This window comes from Eretmochelys imbricata, chromosome 2 (assembly GCF_965152235.1).
Source record: "Eretmochelys imbricata isolate rEreImb1 chromosome 2, rEreImb1.hap1, whole genome shotgun sequence".
NCBI lineage: Eukaryota > Metazoa > Chordata > Testudines > Cheloniidae > Eretmochelys > Eretmochelys imbricata.
In genome coordinates this window covers 219,504,986-219,519,057 of record NC_135573.1, presented here as the reverse complement: position 1 = coordinate 219,519,057, position 14,072 = coordinate 219,504,986, and the positions used below count along the sequence as shown (strand labels likewise).

General features: G+C 40.2%; 1 protein-coding gene across 2 annotated transcripts in view; it reads left to right on the top strand.

The window, feature by feature from the left end:
• UMAD1 (UBAP1-MVB12-associated (UMA) domain containing 1) overlaps positions 1 to 13,819 on the top strand; it is a 142,917-nt gene extending 129,098 nt beyond the window's left edge. For both annotated transcript variants that reach the window (XM_077808056.1, XM_077808055.1), the window contains one exon: positions 12,137 to 13,819. In XM_077808056.1, coding sequence (XP_077664182.1) covers positions 12,137 to 12,394 — 258 coding nt within the window. In that variant the 3' untranslated portion in view covers positions 12,395 to 13,819. The remainder of the gene's footprint in view (positions 1 to 12,136) is intronic.
• Positions 13,820 to 14,072: the final 253 nt, after the last annotated feature.

Sequence of the window (14,072 nt, the reverse complement as noted above, 5' to 3'; positions counted from 1 at the left end):
ACACCCCTGGAACCCCGACCTGGGATATTCTATCTACTACCCAAGATCCATAAACCTGGAACTCCTGGGCGCCCCGTCATTTCAGGCATTGGCACCCTGACAGCAGGATTGTCTGGCTATGTAGACTCCCTCCTCAGGCCCTACGCTACCAGCACTCCCAGCTACCTTCGAGACACCACTGACTTCCTGAGGAAACTTCAATCCATCGGTGATCTTCCTGATAACACCATCCTGGCCACTATGGATGTAGAAGCCCTCTACACCAACATTCCACACAAAGATGGACTACAAGCCGTCAGGAACACTATCCCCGGTAATGTCACGGCTAACCTGGTGGCTGAACTTTGTGACTTTGTCCTTACCCATAACTATTTCACATTTGGGGACAATGTATACCTTCAGATCAGCGGCACTGCTATGGGTACCCGCATGGCCCCACAGTATGCCAACATTTTTATGACTGATTTAGAACAACGCTTCCTCAGCTCTCGTCCCCTAAAGCCCCTACTCTACTTGCGCTATATTGATGACATCTTCATCATCTGGACCCATGGAAAAGAAGCCCTTGAGGAATTCCACCATGATTTCAACAATTTCCTTCCCACCATCAACCTCAGCCTGGTCCAGTCCACACAAGAGATCCACTTCCTGGACACTACAGTGCTAATAAACAATGGTCACATAAACACCACCCTATACCGGAAACCTACTGACCGCTATTCCTACCTGCATGCCTCCAGCTTTCACCCTGACCACACCACACGATCCATCGTCTACAGCCAAGCTCTGCGATACAACCGCATTTGCTCCAACCCCTCAGACAGAGACAAACACCTACAAGATCTCTGTCAAGCTTTCTTACAACTACAATACCCACCTGCGGAAGTAAAGAAACAGATTGATAGAGCCAGAAGAGTTCCCAGAAGTTACCTACTACAGGACAGGCCTAACAAAGAAAATAACAGAACGCCACTAGCCGTCACCTTCAGCCCCCAACTAAAACCCCTCCAACGCATTATTAAGGATCTACAACCTATCCTAAAGGATGACCCAACGCTCTCACAAATCTTGGGAGACAGGCCAGTCCTTGCCTACAGACAGCCCCGCAACCTGAAGCAAATACTCACCAACAACCACATACCACACAACAGAACCACTAACCCAGGAACTTATCCTTGCAACAAAGCCCGTTGCCAATTGTGCCCACATATCTATTCAGGGGACACCATCACAGGGCCTAATAACATCAGCCACACTATCAGAGGCTCGTTCACCTGCACATCCACCAATGTGATTTATGCCATCACGTGTCAGCAATGCCCCTCTGCCATGTACATTGGTCAAACTGGACAGTCTCTACGTAAAAGAATAAATGGACACAAATCAGATGTCAAGAATTATAACATTCATAAACCAGTCGGAGAACACTTCAATCTCTCTGGTCACGCAATCACAGACATGAAGGTCGCTATCTTAAAACAAAAAAACTTCAAATCCAGACTCCAGCGAGAAACTGCTGAATTGGAATTCATTTGCAAATTGGATACTATTAATTTAGGCTTAAATAGAGACTGGGAGTGGCTAAGTCATTATGCAAGGTAGCCTATTTCCTCTTGTTTTTTCCTCCCCCCCCCCCCCCCAGATGTTCTGGTTTAACTTGGATTTAAACTTGGAGAGTGGTCAGTTTGGACGAGCTATTACCAGCAGGAGAGTGAGTCTGTGTGTGTATGGGGGTGGGTTTTTGGAGGGGGGTGAGGGAGTGAGAGAACCTGGATTTGTGCAGGAAATGGCCTAACTTCATTATCATGCACATTGTGTAAAGAGTTGTCACTTTGGATGGGCTATCACCAGCAGGAGAGTGAATTTGTGTGAGGGGGTGGAGGGTGAGAAAACCTGGATTTGTGCTGGAAATGGCCTAACCTGACGATTACTTTAGATAAGCTATTACCAGCAGGACAGTGGGGTGGGAGGAGGTATTGTTTCATATTCTCTGTGTATATATAAAGTCTGCTGCAGTTTCCACGGTATGTATCTGATGAAGTGAGCTGTAGCTCACGAAAGCTCATGCTCAAATAAACTGGTTAGTCTCTAAGGTGCCACAAGTACTCCTTTTCTTAATCAGAAAAGGAGTACTTGTGGCACCTTAGAGACTAACAGTCAGTGATTCTTTCCTGCTCCCCTTAGGATCCTCTTCAGCATCAGCTCCACATTGCATATCTTAGCTCCTGGAAGAAAACACACACTTCTATCCTCCAAATCAGGTGACAAGCTTGTCTGTTCTTCTAAGTAGGGAGTTCCCAATTACGTAGACCTATCTCTTCCTCGTGTTCATGCAATTCTCGGGCCTGTTCTTTCTGGCTGCATGTCTTCTTGTCTTCTGTTCTCACTTAGAATCTTCTGTGAGTCATCCTCTATCTTCCTGGATTTCCAAACTCTACCTATCTCCATTGTTTCTTCCCTCTTCTTGTAGGACTCACTGCTTTTCTCTTCTTTCTTTCCTTCCCATCTTTTCTTACTGCCTGCCTCTCTCCTTCGTTTTGCAACTCAGCAAATTTCTTCCTCAGCTCTATTTCTCCTTCACTAGCGGGTCTTTTCCTCTGCCTTGTTCTTATAGACACATGCTTCCATAGACCATTTTCTTCATCCAGCAGTCTTACCCTCACAGTTTTCTTATCCAGCATGCATCTGCAAATCTTGGGTTTTCCCTTCAGTTGCCTCTTTCCTTTCTTCCATCTGCTCAAATCTTCTTCTAAATTCAGCTATAATTTCTAGCTGCATCTCCATACCTCAGATTTTCTCTTCCATCGGTTCTAGCAGGTGGCACCTCATTCGGATGAAAAGCATTTGTCAGGTACCCGCTCTAGAATAATGTACATCCCATAGCTTCCACAATCCAGTCATCTTCAGTGTCTCTTCCATTCTTCGGGTCACTACCACTGCTGCCTCTGTAGCTGTCATAGTTTTCCCTCCTAAACTCCTGACATGAAAAAACACAACACACATCCTCCCACAAACACCTCTGAAAACAGGCCAGTGACATTGACCACAAACATTCTTTCCTCTAAACAGTTATGAAAGGATAAAGCATCTGGTCTTGACAGTATTGCATCAGAATTGTTAGATTGGAAATCCAGATTTCATTCACTATCTTCAGAGCGTTGTCTTAAGTTTGAGAAACCAGTCTCATTCCAGAAGATTGGAAAAAGGGATGCATCATCCTTTTTTTTTTTTTTTTTAAGGAGACCATTCATCATGCTCAAATTATAGGTGAATGATGTTGCTATCTGTCCCAAGGAAGGTGTTTATGTTTATACTACTGAACCAAGTGAAACACTGTCTCGTTTTTGGGTTGAGAGCTAACCAGTGTGGTTTCTGCACTGGTCACTTACAGAATGTTATTGAAAAATGATTAGAGCAGCAAAAGGAGGAAGGTAACATCGCATTTATGGATTTTATGGCCGCTTTTTACTCAGTGCATCAATCAGCACTGTGGATACTGCTACCCCTAGTATGGGGTGCCTGAGAACTTAATGTGCCTAGTGGAGAAAATGTTCCATGGTACATTTAGGTGTGTGCAGGTGTAGCACCTGCCTGCATATCACAGAAACTGTCTCTGAATCTATTGGTAGTGTATCCACCATGCTATTTATTTTAGTTCCCTCCATCGACACGTTTACAGTCCTGTGCAACAGTACTATTTTACAGTCAAGTGTGCTTTAGGCCTTCTTCTCTGGACCTGAGAGGAGCAGAGGTCTTTTCTTCCCTGAAGCCTCTGTGAGACTGGGCTCAGCTAGCCCTGTTACTTTTCCCCTTGGCACTTCCTTCCTGTGTCTTTTCATCAGTCTTGAGGTGAGTGGCTAATTGGCTCATTAGCTCACCAAGCCCACCAGCCTGATTAGCTAATTACCTTTCATTACCCCAGTCAGCTTTCTCTGGGGAAACTAATTGGTGTCAGAGTGATCAGAGTGCAGGCTCACCTATTAACTCCCTCACTGTGCCAAAGAGGTTCAACAGTTGTATTACAGACTGGTTTTCAGTAGAATCGGGAATATGCCAGAGATGTTTTCTCTGACCTACATTATTTAATGTTCTAATAAACTCTCTGATGACAAAGCTGACTGAGGCCAAAGTAGGAGGTGTGACATTTAAATATTCATCTTTAGAGAATCTTGAGTATTCAGATGATATTGTCTTACTTGGAGAGACTACTGACCCACCTCACCTAATGCTGGAAGAGCTGCAAAAAACTGCAGAACCTATGGCACTTAAGATCAAAGGTGATAGAAAAAACGCTATGCGTGCCTCCTATAAAATAGAAACAAATGACCTGCAAACTCTGCCTGTAGATAGCAATGATATTGAATGGGTAAATAGTTTTATCTGTCTGAGGAGTAGTTGGTTGACAGCTGGAGATTCAAAGAAGTCACATGTCGGATCAGTCTTGTGTCGGTGTTGTTTCAGCGTCTTCAGAGGCCTTTGTTCAGGTGGCAGCATGTCTGTGTGACAACTAAGATACGAGTGTTCAAAGTCGTAGTGATGACAACTCTGTTATATGGAACAGAAATGTGGCTGTTAAAAACAGCAGAGGAGAGGAAACTGAACAGTTTTTGGTGTCAGAAGTTGTGGTGTATTCTTAACATTAGTTGGTTTGACTTTGTCATCAACAAGGTGATACTTAGATGATCCTGGCAAGTTGTAGTCTTGCATCAGTTGAGAACAAGACAACTGCAATGGTGAGGTCAAGTCCAACATGCAGAAGAAGATACACTTTTATAGAAGGTTTATAGAGTTGAGATGGAAAGAAGTAGAGCATGAGGTAAACCAAATTTGCAAATGCATTTTTTGAGGGATTTAAGAAATCTAAATCCTCCTATTCTGATTCTTGCAGAAGGAGGACTTGCAAGGGATTGTGCAAGATGGAGATCCATTCTGTGCACCACCATGGATCTAGCATAGCCATGTGAATCTGCCGCTGCCGATCTTTAAATTTAATTTGGAATGGATTTATTTTGTTTTCTTTTTATGCCCTTAATTTTAATTGTTAGCATTCCTCACGGGGGGTTGCCTTATGGTTTTGTCTCTCCCTCTAAGTTGCAGCAAGGACTGAGACTTTTGTGTCTGTTATATTATGGATTTATGTTGCCATTTTTAATAATGTTTTTGGTGTAAATCCCAGACATGATGGCATGAATCCTAAAACAGTATCTATCAGTACCTATCAAATAATCTTACGATATCGTCTGCCTTTCTTTTGGCCTCATGCAGCTCAAATTCTCAAAATTTTGATCCATATAACCAAATAGAGATCAGATAATGCTGAATATACTTACATTTCAAAAAGATCTAATATTGCTTGATGGGCTGTTCTTATACTAAACAACAACATGAACCCAAATTGTTCAGGAGTCAGCCAGTTAGATCTATCAGAACATGGTGGCTACTCGTTATATAAAACTGGCATATTTCTGGGTACTAAATAGTCTCAAGCCTCTATTTTTTTTAATTGCCTAAATAATTGAAAATGAAATAGAAATCAAATTAACCACTATGTGTCTTAGGCATCTAACATTTCAGGCCTCTCATTTTGACCAACAAACTGATCACACCTTCTTTCATATTTAATATTTATCTAAATTGGGGAGGGCCAAATCAGTGGCGGAACTAGAAACAGAACCCAAATCTCTTGACCCAACTAAGCCACAATTCCTCTTACTTGAAGAATGTTTGTTTGATCATATGCCTATTCCCTCATTGTACACTCTGGTGTTCAGATGTCAATGCCAAGTAGAGGATTTATTCTAACTCCAAAGGTTATTCAGTTCAAACATCTGTGAAACAGATGTTAGTTGAGGTGCAATAGAATTTGTTTGGTGTAATATTGAAGACTTTTCTGTGTTGGTCATTCTCTTCCAACTCCCTTTATGTTGCCACTTGCTGCACCTTTTCTCCCAGCACACACTCGTACTTTGTGTTGCATCTCTTCCCTTTTATGACATCACTCTTTCACACTCCTCCTTGCATTGCCTCTCTTACCTGTATATGGCTAACCTTTTTGCATTTTAATTCAGAGTAATTTAAATCGTGGTTCTAATCTACAGTGACTAAACACAGTAACATGGGAAGGTTCCATTTTTATTTTTTCTTATTGATTCCATAACAGATTTGCTGAGTTTACAAATGAAATGTTTCTTCAAACCTCCTGAATCTTCATATTGGCAATTATGCATTACAGGGAAAGGACCCAGTTTAGCTCTGATTCCAGCTCGAGTGTACAGGACTGGTAGGTAAAAGGAAAACATCTTTTTTATGTTTAAAATGAGCAAATATGGCATAGAATCAGTGAGACTCCCTAAACGTGGAACCTTGTGATGCTATGGATTTACACAGTGCTTTATGAAAAGGAGTTCTTCTTTTCTTTTTGCGTATACAGACTAACACGGCTGCTACTCTGAAAACAGTGCATTATGATATTTTCTGTCTTATTATTTGTCCCTTTCCTAATGGTTCCTAACATTGTGTAAGCTTTTTTGACTGTTGCTGCACATTGAGTGGATGTTTTCAGAGAACTATTCACAGTAACTCCAAGATTTCTTTCTTGTGTAGTAACAACTAATTTAGACACCATCATTTTGTATGAGTAGTTGGGATTATGTTTTCCAATGTGCATTATTTTCCATTTATCAGTATTGAAGTTCGTCTGCTATTTTGTTGCCCAGTTACCCAGTTTTGTGAGATCTTTTTGTAACTCTTTGAAGCCTGCTTTGGACTTAACTATTTTGAGTAGTTTTTTATTCTGTGCAAACTTTGCCCCTCAGCTTTTTCCAGGTCATTTATGAATGTGTTGAATAAACCTAAATTCCTCATCTGAACACGTTTGTCTCATCTGTGCGTTGACACTCTGCAGTTCTGCCTGTGAAAATGGCCTTGCATGTGGAACTGAAAGCATTTCAGAGAATATCATGGAGGTCCTAGTGTATAGTCTCTTACCTAGCAGCCTAAATTTGGCCTTCAGTACCTCTCTCCTATCTTTCTGTATGTCACTGGCAACTGGCTCTTCCTCAACCTGTTCATAAGTGTCTAGATGTCTTGAGAGGTCCGCAACCTTTGCACCCATTTGGTAATTCATTACGTGGTTCTCCCAGTCATCACAAACCCAACTATCTGTATTTCTGTAATAAATCCCCCATTACTTTCACCTGTCTCTTCCTAATAACAAGGGTCCAGTCCCCCCAGAGAGGTATCCTTAGTGTGAGAGGATACCATGACATCATCTGGAAGGAGGGTCCCAACTATGGGATTGTTTTCCTCTGCTCCAGTTTGACAATCTCCTTCCCTGAGACTTTCATCCTTCCCAGCAGCACAGAGGCTGTCAGATTGGGGGTGGGACCACTCTGCTGTGTCCCAGAAAGTTTGTTTGTGTACATTTCTGTCTCCCTTAGCTGCTCTAGTTCAGCCTCTCTGGTCTGAAGGGCCCATACAGTGTCTCTGAGGGCCATGAGCTGCTTGCACTGAATGCACTTATATGCTACCTGACCACATACATGCTGCATTCAGTGTAATAAACTGGATAGCTGCTATTCTGCTGCTTGACTTCTTCCTGCATTATTTATACTCTTGCAGTGGTTTTTGTTGTATATATTTGCTCCGTGTGTGTTTTGTTGTTTTTTGGCAGGGGAACCATTACTGGCCTAAGCTTAAAGAATGTTTATTAGGTGTATCTGTCTCTCACACTCCCTCTCTAAACTTGCCTGCAAAACTACCCTGTTTTGCTAACTCCTTTGGTTGCTTATGAGCTGGCTTTTTAAACCCCTGTTCTCCCTGAGTTACACCCAACCCCTTGTTAAGTTAAATAGCATAGATATCTATGTAATATGGAAATACCTGACAAGGTGGATTTGGTGAATGAAAATTGTGGGGATTGGGAGTATGGTGGAAATGGGGTTTAAGAGTAAAATACTGCCAATTTATTTTCCTCCTAATCCAACCACTGGTTGAAGTAAATTGGCAGTTCTTTTTTATTTTTTTTAAATCTTGCACTAACATTTCCAGTGCTACCAATTTGCACCTTTCACAGGCATGAAATTTATTACATGGAAGAGGGGATATGTAATTGTCTTTCTGTGTACCACATGCCTGTATATTTTCATCTTATTTTAAACTAATTTCAGCACATAATGTTCTAATTTGCATTGTAAATTGAATTCATCCACTTTGTGGGCCAATTAGGATGTAAACAGGTGTTCTTAACAGTATAGTCTTCCAAACAAACGTAAGAGTCTAGTGATTTCTAATTATCATGTAGGCCATAGGATCAGGACAGCAAATGGGGGGCTCATTTTTCCTTAGAAAGGTGAGAAAAAAATGTTATCTGAAGACCCCCTATAACCAAACTCTTACAATGCTACCTTTTCCTAACCTTCATTTACTGTGCTCTGACTCAGATCTGTGCTTGCCAGCATGAGGCTAATGTAGTGCAAGCAGATACCAGCACCTCTAAAAAAGCTCAAATAGGATAGTTATCTGGAGAGATAAAGTGACTGTGATGCTTGTGCAGGGTACAGTTTAAAGATAAACATGCCTTTTTATTTAGATGTTAGAAATTAAAGGTACAGATACCTGGTCTTTTATTGCTCCTTTTCTAAATTAAACTGAATTGTTAAACTAGTCTGCTTCCTTCTGATAATCAAAGTTCTCAGAAAAGAAAGTGTCTATATAGGCAGGATAGTTTTATTTCAGTTTGAATTCTTTTATCATACAGAGCTTGGAAATCCACTTTCCTGTTTGCTCTCAGCAAGTAGGAAGCTTTCCCTGTGAGATGAACTGCCATATAATCTAAGTTTCCTTTTATAAAAAAAAAATGTTGCTGGCCTTGATAATTGCAAAGATAACCATCCAAACTTGAATGGAGTATAAACCAGTGCAAGAATGTCTTCCTGAGCTTGCAGATATACAGCTCCATTGTCTCAGCTGTTCCTTGCAGCTTTGGAAACCTTCAGCAGAGTTGAAATTGTTACTCTTTTTTTATGCATTTTCACTGCTGTCACTTAGATCCCTGAGGCAAAAGTAAAGAAACTGACCAGGACCCTGTCTGTTTCATTCTGCTAATCCTTTTCAAAACTATAAGCAACTGCGCAAGCAAGTACTGGAGCTACTCACAAGAATGCAGAACTCAGAAAGGGAGGCTGGGGATGGGATGAAGAATAAAAGAAGCACATCCATTGTAGCATCTAGAACATGGGTTCTCAAACTGGGGGGTCGGGACCCCTCAAGAGGTTGTGAGGTTATTACATGGGGGATTGCGAGCTGTCAGTCTCCACCCCAAATCGTGCTTTGACTCCAGCATTTATAACGGTGTTAAATATATAAAAAAGTGTTTTTAACTTATTGCGGGGGGGAGGGGTCACACTCAGAGGCTTGCTGTGTGAAAAGAGTCACCAGTACAAAAGTTTTGAGAACCACTGATCTAGAAAGCAGAGGGAAGAGTTGAGTAGCAGACACACACAAAACCCATATTGCAACGGGCTGGCTGAGGATCTGTTAGACTAGGAGAAACCCAGCCATACACAGATTCTGTTGACAGGAGGCTCTAGAATGTATATGAAGAGAGAGAATATTCCTTCTTTTCAAGGAGATAGGGCCTTCAGCTTTGACACCAGAGGCTGGTATGAAAGAGGGAGACCACAATCTGAGTTCAAAGGTAGCCACCTAGAGTGAATCCCAGCAGCTGGGTGGGAGGTTCTCTTTTCACCTGGGCATTGCCTATGGACAGTGGAACACCATCTTTTGTATCTATTCTGGCTACTAAGTTTGTTCACCTGGATATTAGATATCTTGTAAAATTTCCAAACCCAAGGTGAGTGGTCATATGAATTCTGTGATTGTGGATTTTGTGCAGTAGATCCTAAGCTTTAAATTTCTAGCCTTTATCATTGTAAAGAAAGCCTTCGAAATGCAAACCAAATGTAAATGATGGAGTACTACCTTCCTTATTCTGAAACAGTAGTTCTGAGAGGTCAGCATTTCCTTATTAATCTCAGAAGTGTGATGACTCTAAAACCTAATGAATTGTAAATGTTAATGTTAACTCTTTCACTGCAGATCATTTTAGTAGACAGTTATCTAGTGTTTCTTTATCCATCATTACTAGATGAGAGGCATCTATTTGCTATCAGATTGCTTTCAAGACATCTCCAGTCCTGCCCACAAGGGGAAAATGCTACCCCTCCGCTTCCCCATGCCAAAAGACTCAACTGCCTCTTATGATTTCCCTGGAACCAAAATCCCAAACTATCCCCTGCCAAGCAGCCACAACCCTTAGCTTCTCCACAAGAACTATAGTTATGTGCAGTTGACACAGAAATCTAACATTGCTCATCTTAGCTTTATGAGTCCCTTTAAAGTTAATGGGAGTCATGCATCTAAAAACTTGTCCAACTTTTTGAAAATTTATGTTCACGCTGATCGTAGAATTTTACAGTAGAGATTTAAGGAAGCTTAGTAATAAAAATATTCTTTGGGTTTTTCTATATTTGCATTTACTTGTATATGAGAGTGGTTTAAAGGAGTAAACACAGGGCTGGGAATCGGGAATTTCTGAGTTCTGTTCCATGCCCTGCCATTATTCACTAACTGGATTTGAACAAGTCACTTAACATCTCTATGTATGTTTGCTCTTTTATAGAATGGAGATACAGTAATCACTTACCTCGCAGAGATGCTGTGAATTATTAACAAATGTGTGTACAGTGCTTGAAAGATATAAATAGCAATATAATATTTATCTCCTGTAGAGTATTTTTTACCCATAGATCTCAAGTGCTTTACAAAGGAAGGAGGGTTTAGTGTCTGTTTTAAATATGGCAAAACTATAGGATAGAGCAGTGGTTCTCAAACTTTTTTTTTTTGCGGACCACTTGAAAATTGCTGAGGGTCTCAGAGGACCACTTAATGATCTTTCCAAATGTTGTTTATACTGTTAGCTCACTATTGCAAAGTGTTTTGGATAAAAGCGCTATATTAAAAAAAAGCTTAATAATAATTAACTTTTTTTGTTTTACAAATAAAAGCACACAACTAATATTTTAATATCAGTAGTCTTACCTGTCTAATGTGGTGGATGTCCCCTCTCTCCCCCGCCGCAGCAGCCCCAGAGCTGGGGCTGGGGCTGGGAAAGAGAGGAGGTCTCTTCCTCTCTCCCCCCACCATGGCAGCCCCTGAGCTGGGGCTGGGAATGAAGGCTGTCTCTCCCCTGCAGCCCCAGCCCTGGAGCTGTGAAAAGTCACCTCTTTCTCTGGCCGCCGCAACCCCGCATGTCCTAAATTCCCCCCACCCCCTCTTCTCACCCTACTTCCCCCCTCTCACCTACCCCCTATTCCCCCCAAGGCCACCACCTCACCTTACAAGTGCTTCTTCTCCAGGGTCCAGGCACCTAATTAGTGGAGCCACAGCAGCGCAGCTGCCCTAATTAGGTGGGTGGCCCTTCATTCTCTCATGTGCGGCTTCCCAGGTGCGCACCTTAGAGGGAACTATCCGTGGACCCCCTGAATGGAGCTCGTGGACCACAGTTTGAGAACCTTTGGGATAGAGATTGTGATTTATCCAATGTCACACAGCAGGTCAGGACTCAAATCTCCCCTAATCCAGTACCCTATCTAATGGACTATATAATTTATTTAATTTGCATAGCAGGATTTTGAAGTAAACTGCCCAGATTTTTCTTTTTAGCAGTGCTTGTTCAATAATCTCCGATGGTTACATTGTGCAAAAACTGTGTTTTTTCTTGTTACATGCACTATCACTTTATGTGGTAATTACAGGCACACCCAACCAGTTGGGCAATTTCAGTTTCAAATTAGAAGTATATACTGGTATATTTGTCAATCAGTGTTCACAATTGTATAGTAGGATTATGTGGCCAGAAAAACTGCCATTATTCATTCAGAAAAATTCTTACAGCCTTGGCTAAACTAAGCTTGACTCAAGGAATTGTCATGTTATGCATTAAGAATTTCAATTGTAGTCTACTCCAACCAAACACCACTACTGCATATTATAAATAGGTCATAATGTTTTCAAGTGTGAAGCTTAGACTTCATAATCTGTATTGTCTAAATTATTGTTCCTTTGTTTTCTTTAGCCAAATACAGAAAAACGTTCACATTTGACTGTAGTGGGTGCTGAGGTGGGAAATGAGACAAGTCAACATTTGGAAAACAATCATTTCATGTCAGAGCTCCTCAATGATGTACCCTTCACCCTAGCGGCCCATGTGCTAGCAGTACAGGACACCTCTAATGGCCTTCCAGACCAGCTGCTCTCCTACAACATCAATGATAATTTATCAAGATTTTGGTATGATTTTACCCTTGAAAATTCAGTGCTTTGTGATTTGTAATATGTCTTTATCTTTCTGTCCCTTTGAATGTGCACCTTGACAACTTGAAGATAATTACACAAATATTTTGTTTTGTAACTTAACTGCTTAAATGTTTTTGTGGTATGCCATCTATATAACACGTGCATAAAAACTAAAATAATTAAGGAATAAAACACAGTATGAGATTTTAACATATTGTCTTACATTACACGTAAGTAACTAATCTGAAATGCTGAATTTGTTCTTAAAATAGTCAAGCAGAACTATTAGTTTTGCTTAATCCTGTGTAAGAGATCCATCTGTTAATACATTAATTGGTGACTGTCAATAAGTGGACTGTAAATGCACACATTTCATTATTCTTACCTCTGATGTCATGGACTTATGCAGCATTTGATATTTTACTCTGATGCCACAAATGCAAAGCCTGTTGTGCATATTTCTTTTTAGACTATCTTTGCTTTTTCCAGGAATGGAAATGTATGCTGATTGTAAATAAAATCATGCTATTTTGCATTATAATAGGCAACCGATGCTCCAGTCTCAAATGCCACTTTTTAAACTTCTGAAGAAAGTTTACAGGTTTAACTTTGTTAGTATGATTGAGTAGATTTTACCACACTCAAAAATGCAAAGCTAGTCAGTTTCTCCTTTTTCCAGTAGACCTTGCTGTTCATCTTACCATGTCACTTTGGGGTCGGTCTCTCTCTCTCTCTCTCTCTCTCTCTCAAGAGTTTTTTCTCTAACTGCCCTGCATTTGCTGTTTTTTCTCATTGCCACATGTGTTCCTGGTTTATGCCTAGATCAGTTTTTCCTTTTTAACCTTATGTGCCCCCAAAGAAAGAAATCTCAGGATATGTACTTTTAATGGTCATACCCTTGTTTTTTTAATTGTGGCCCAAAGATACAGATGGCAGTGTTTAACTACTACAAAACATTATATTGTTCCATACCTAAACATTCATTTCAAGCCTTTTATATGCATATTTTATTATAGCTAAAACCTAACTAAATTGCTGTTGCCCAATGAATTGCTCACTGAAGTCTTTTGTGATGTGTGTGAATAATTTTCTGTGCCATATGCAAGATAAAATTTGTTTTGACTATCAGTAAAAAGTATACATACTGTGCCAACTGTAAGTGGGTATTTTCATAAGAAATATGTGACATAGGATATTTAAAAACATACATACAGATTTTCAAATGTATGTGCTTTTAAGATGTTTGGGATAATAAATACCACAAATGATAGAGAAGCTATGTTGTAATTACATTTTGATTTGTTAAAATGATCCTGTTTTCTCAGATTTTTTTCTGGAAAACCTATACATTTCATTAGTTTGTTTGCAGTCTATATCTGTTAAGTTTATAAATATGCTTTGAGCTACCTGTTTTCAGGGAAAGTATCCATATTGCACTTAAATAAAAGCTGTGATTACATAATATGTTAACATGGGGGGGGTCTTTCTTTTTAAACATATAAGAGAATGCCATTATTATCTAATGCTTATATATATATATTACTGTCAGGATTCTCCCAACAACAGGGGTGATACTGAATAAGTTTAGATAACCAAGAGAATTTTCAGTGTCACTAATAAATATATGGAATATGACCCTTTTTTTAAAAAAAAAAAAAAAAAAATGGAGTTTCACATAAGGGACATTATTCATAATCTAGTTGATACTATATTTT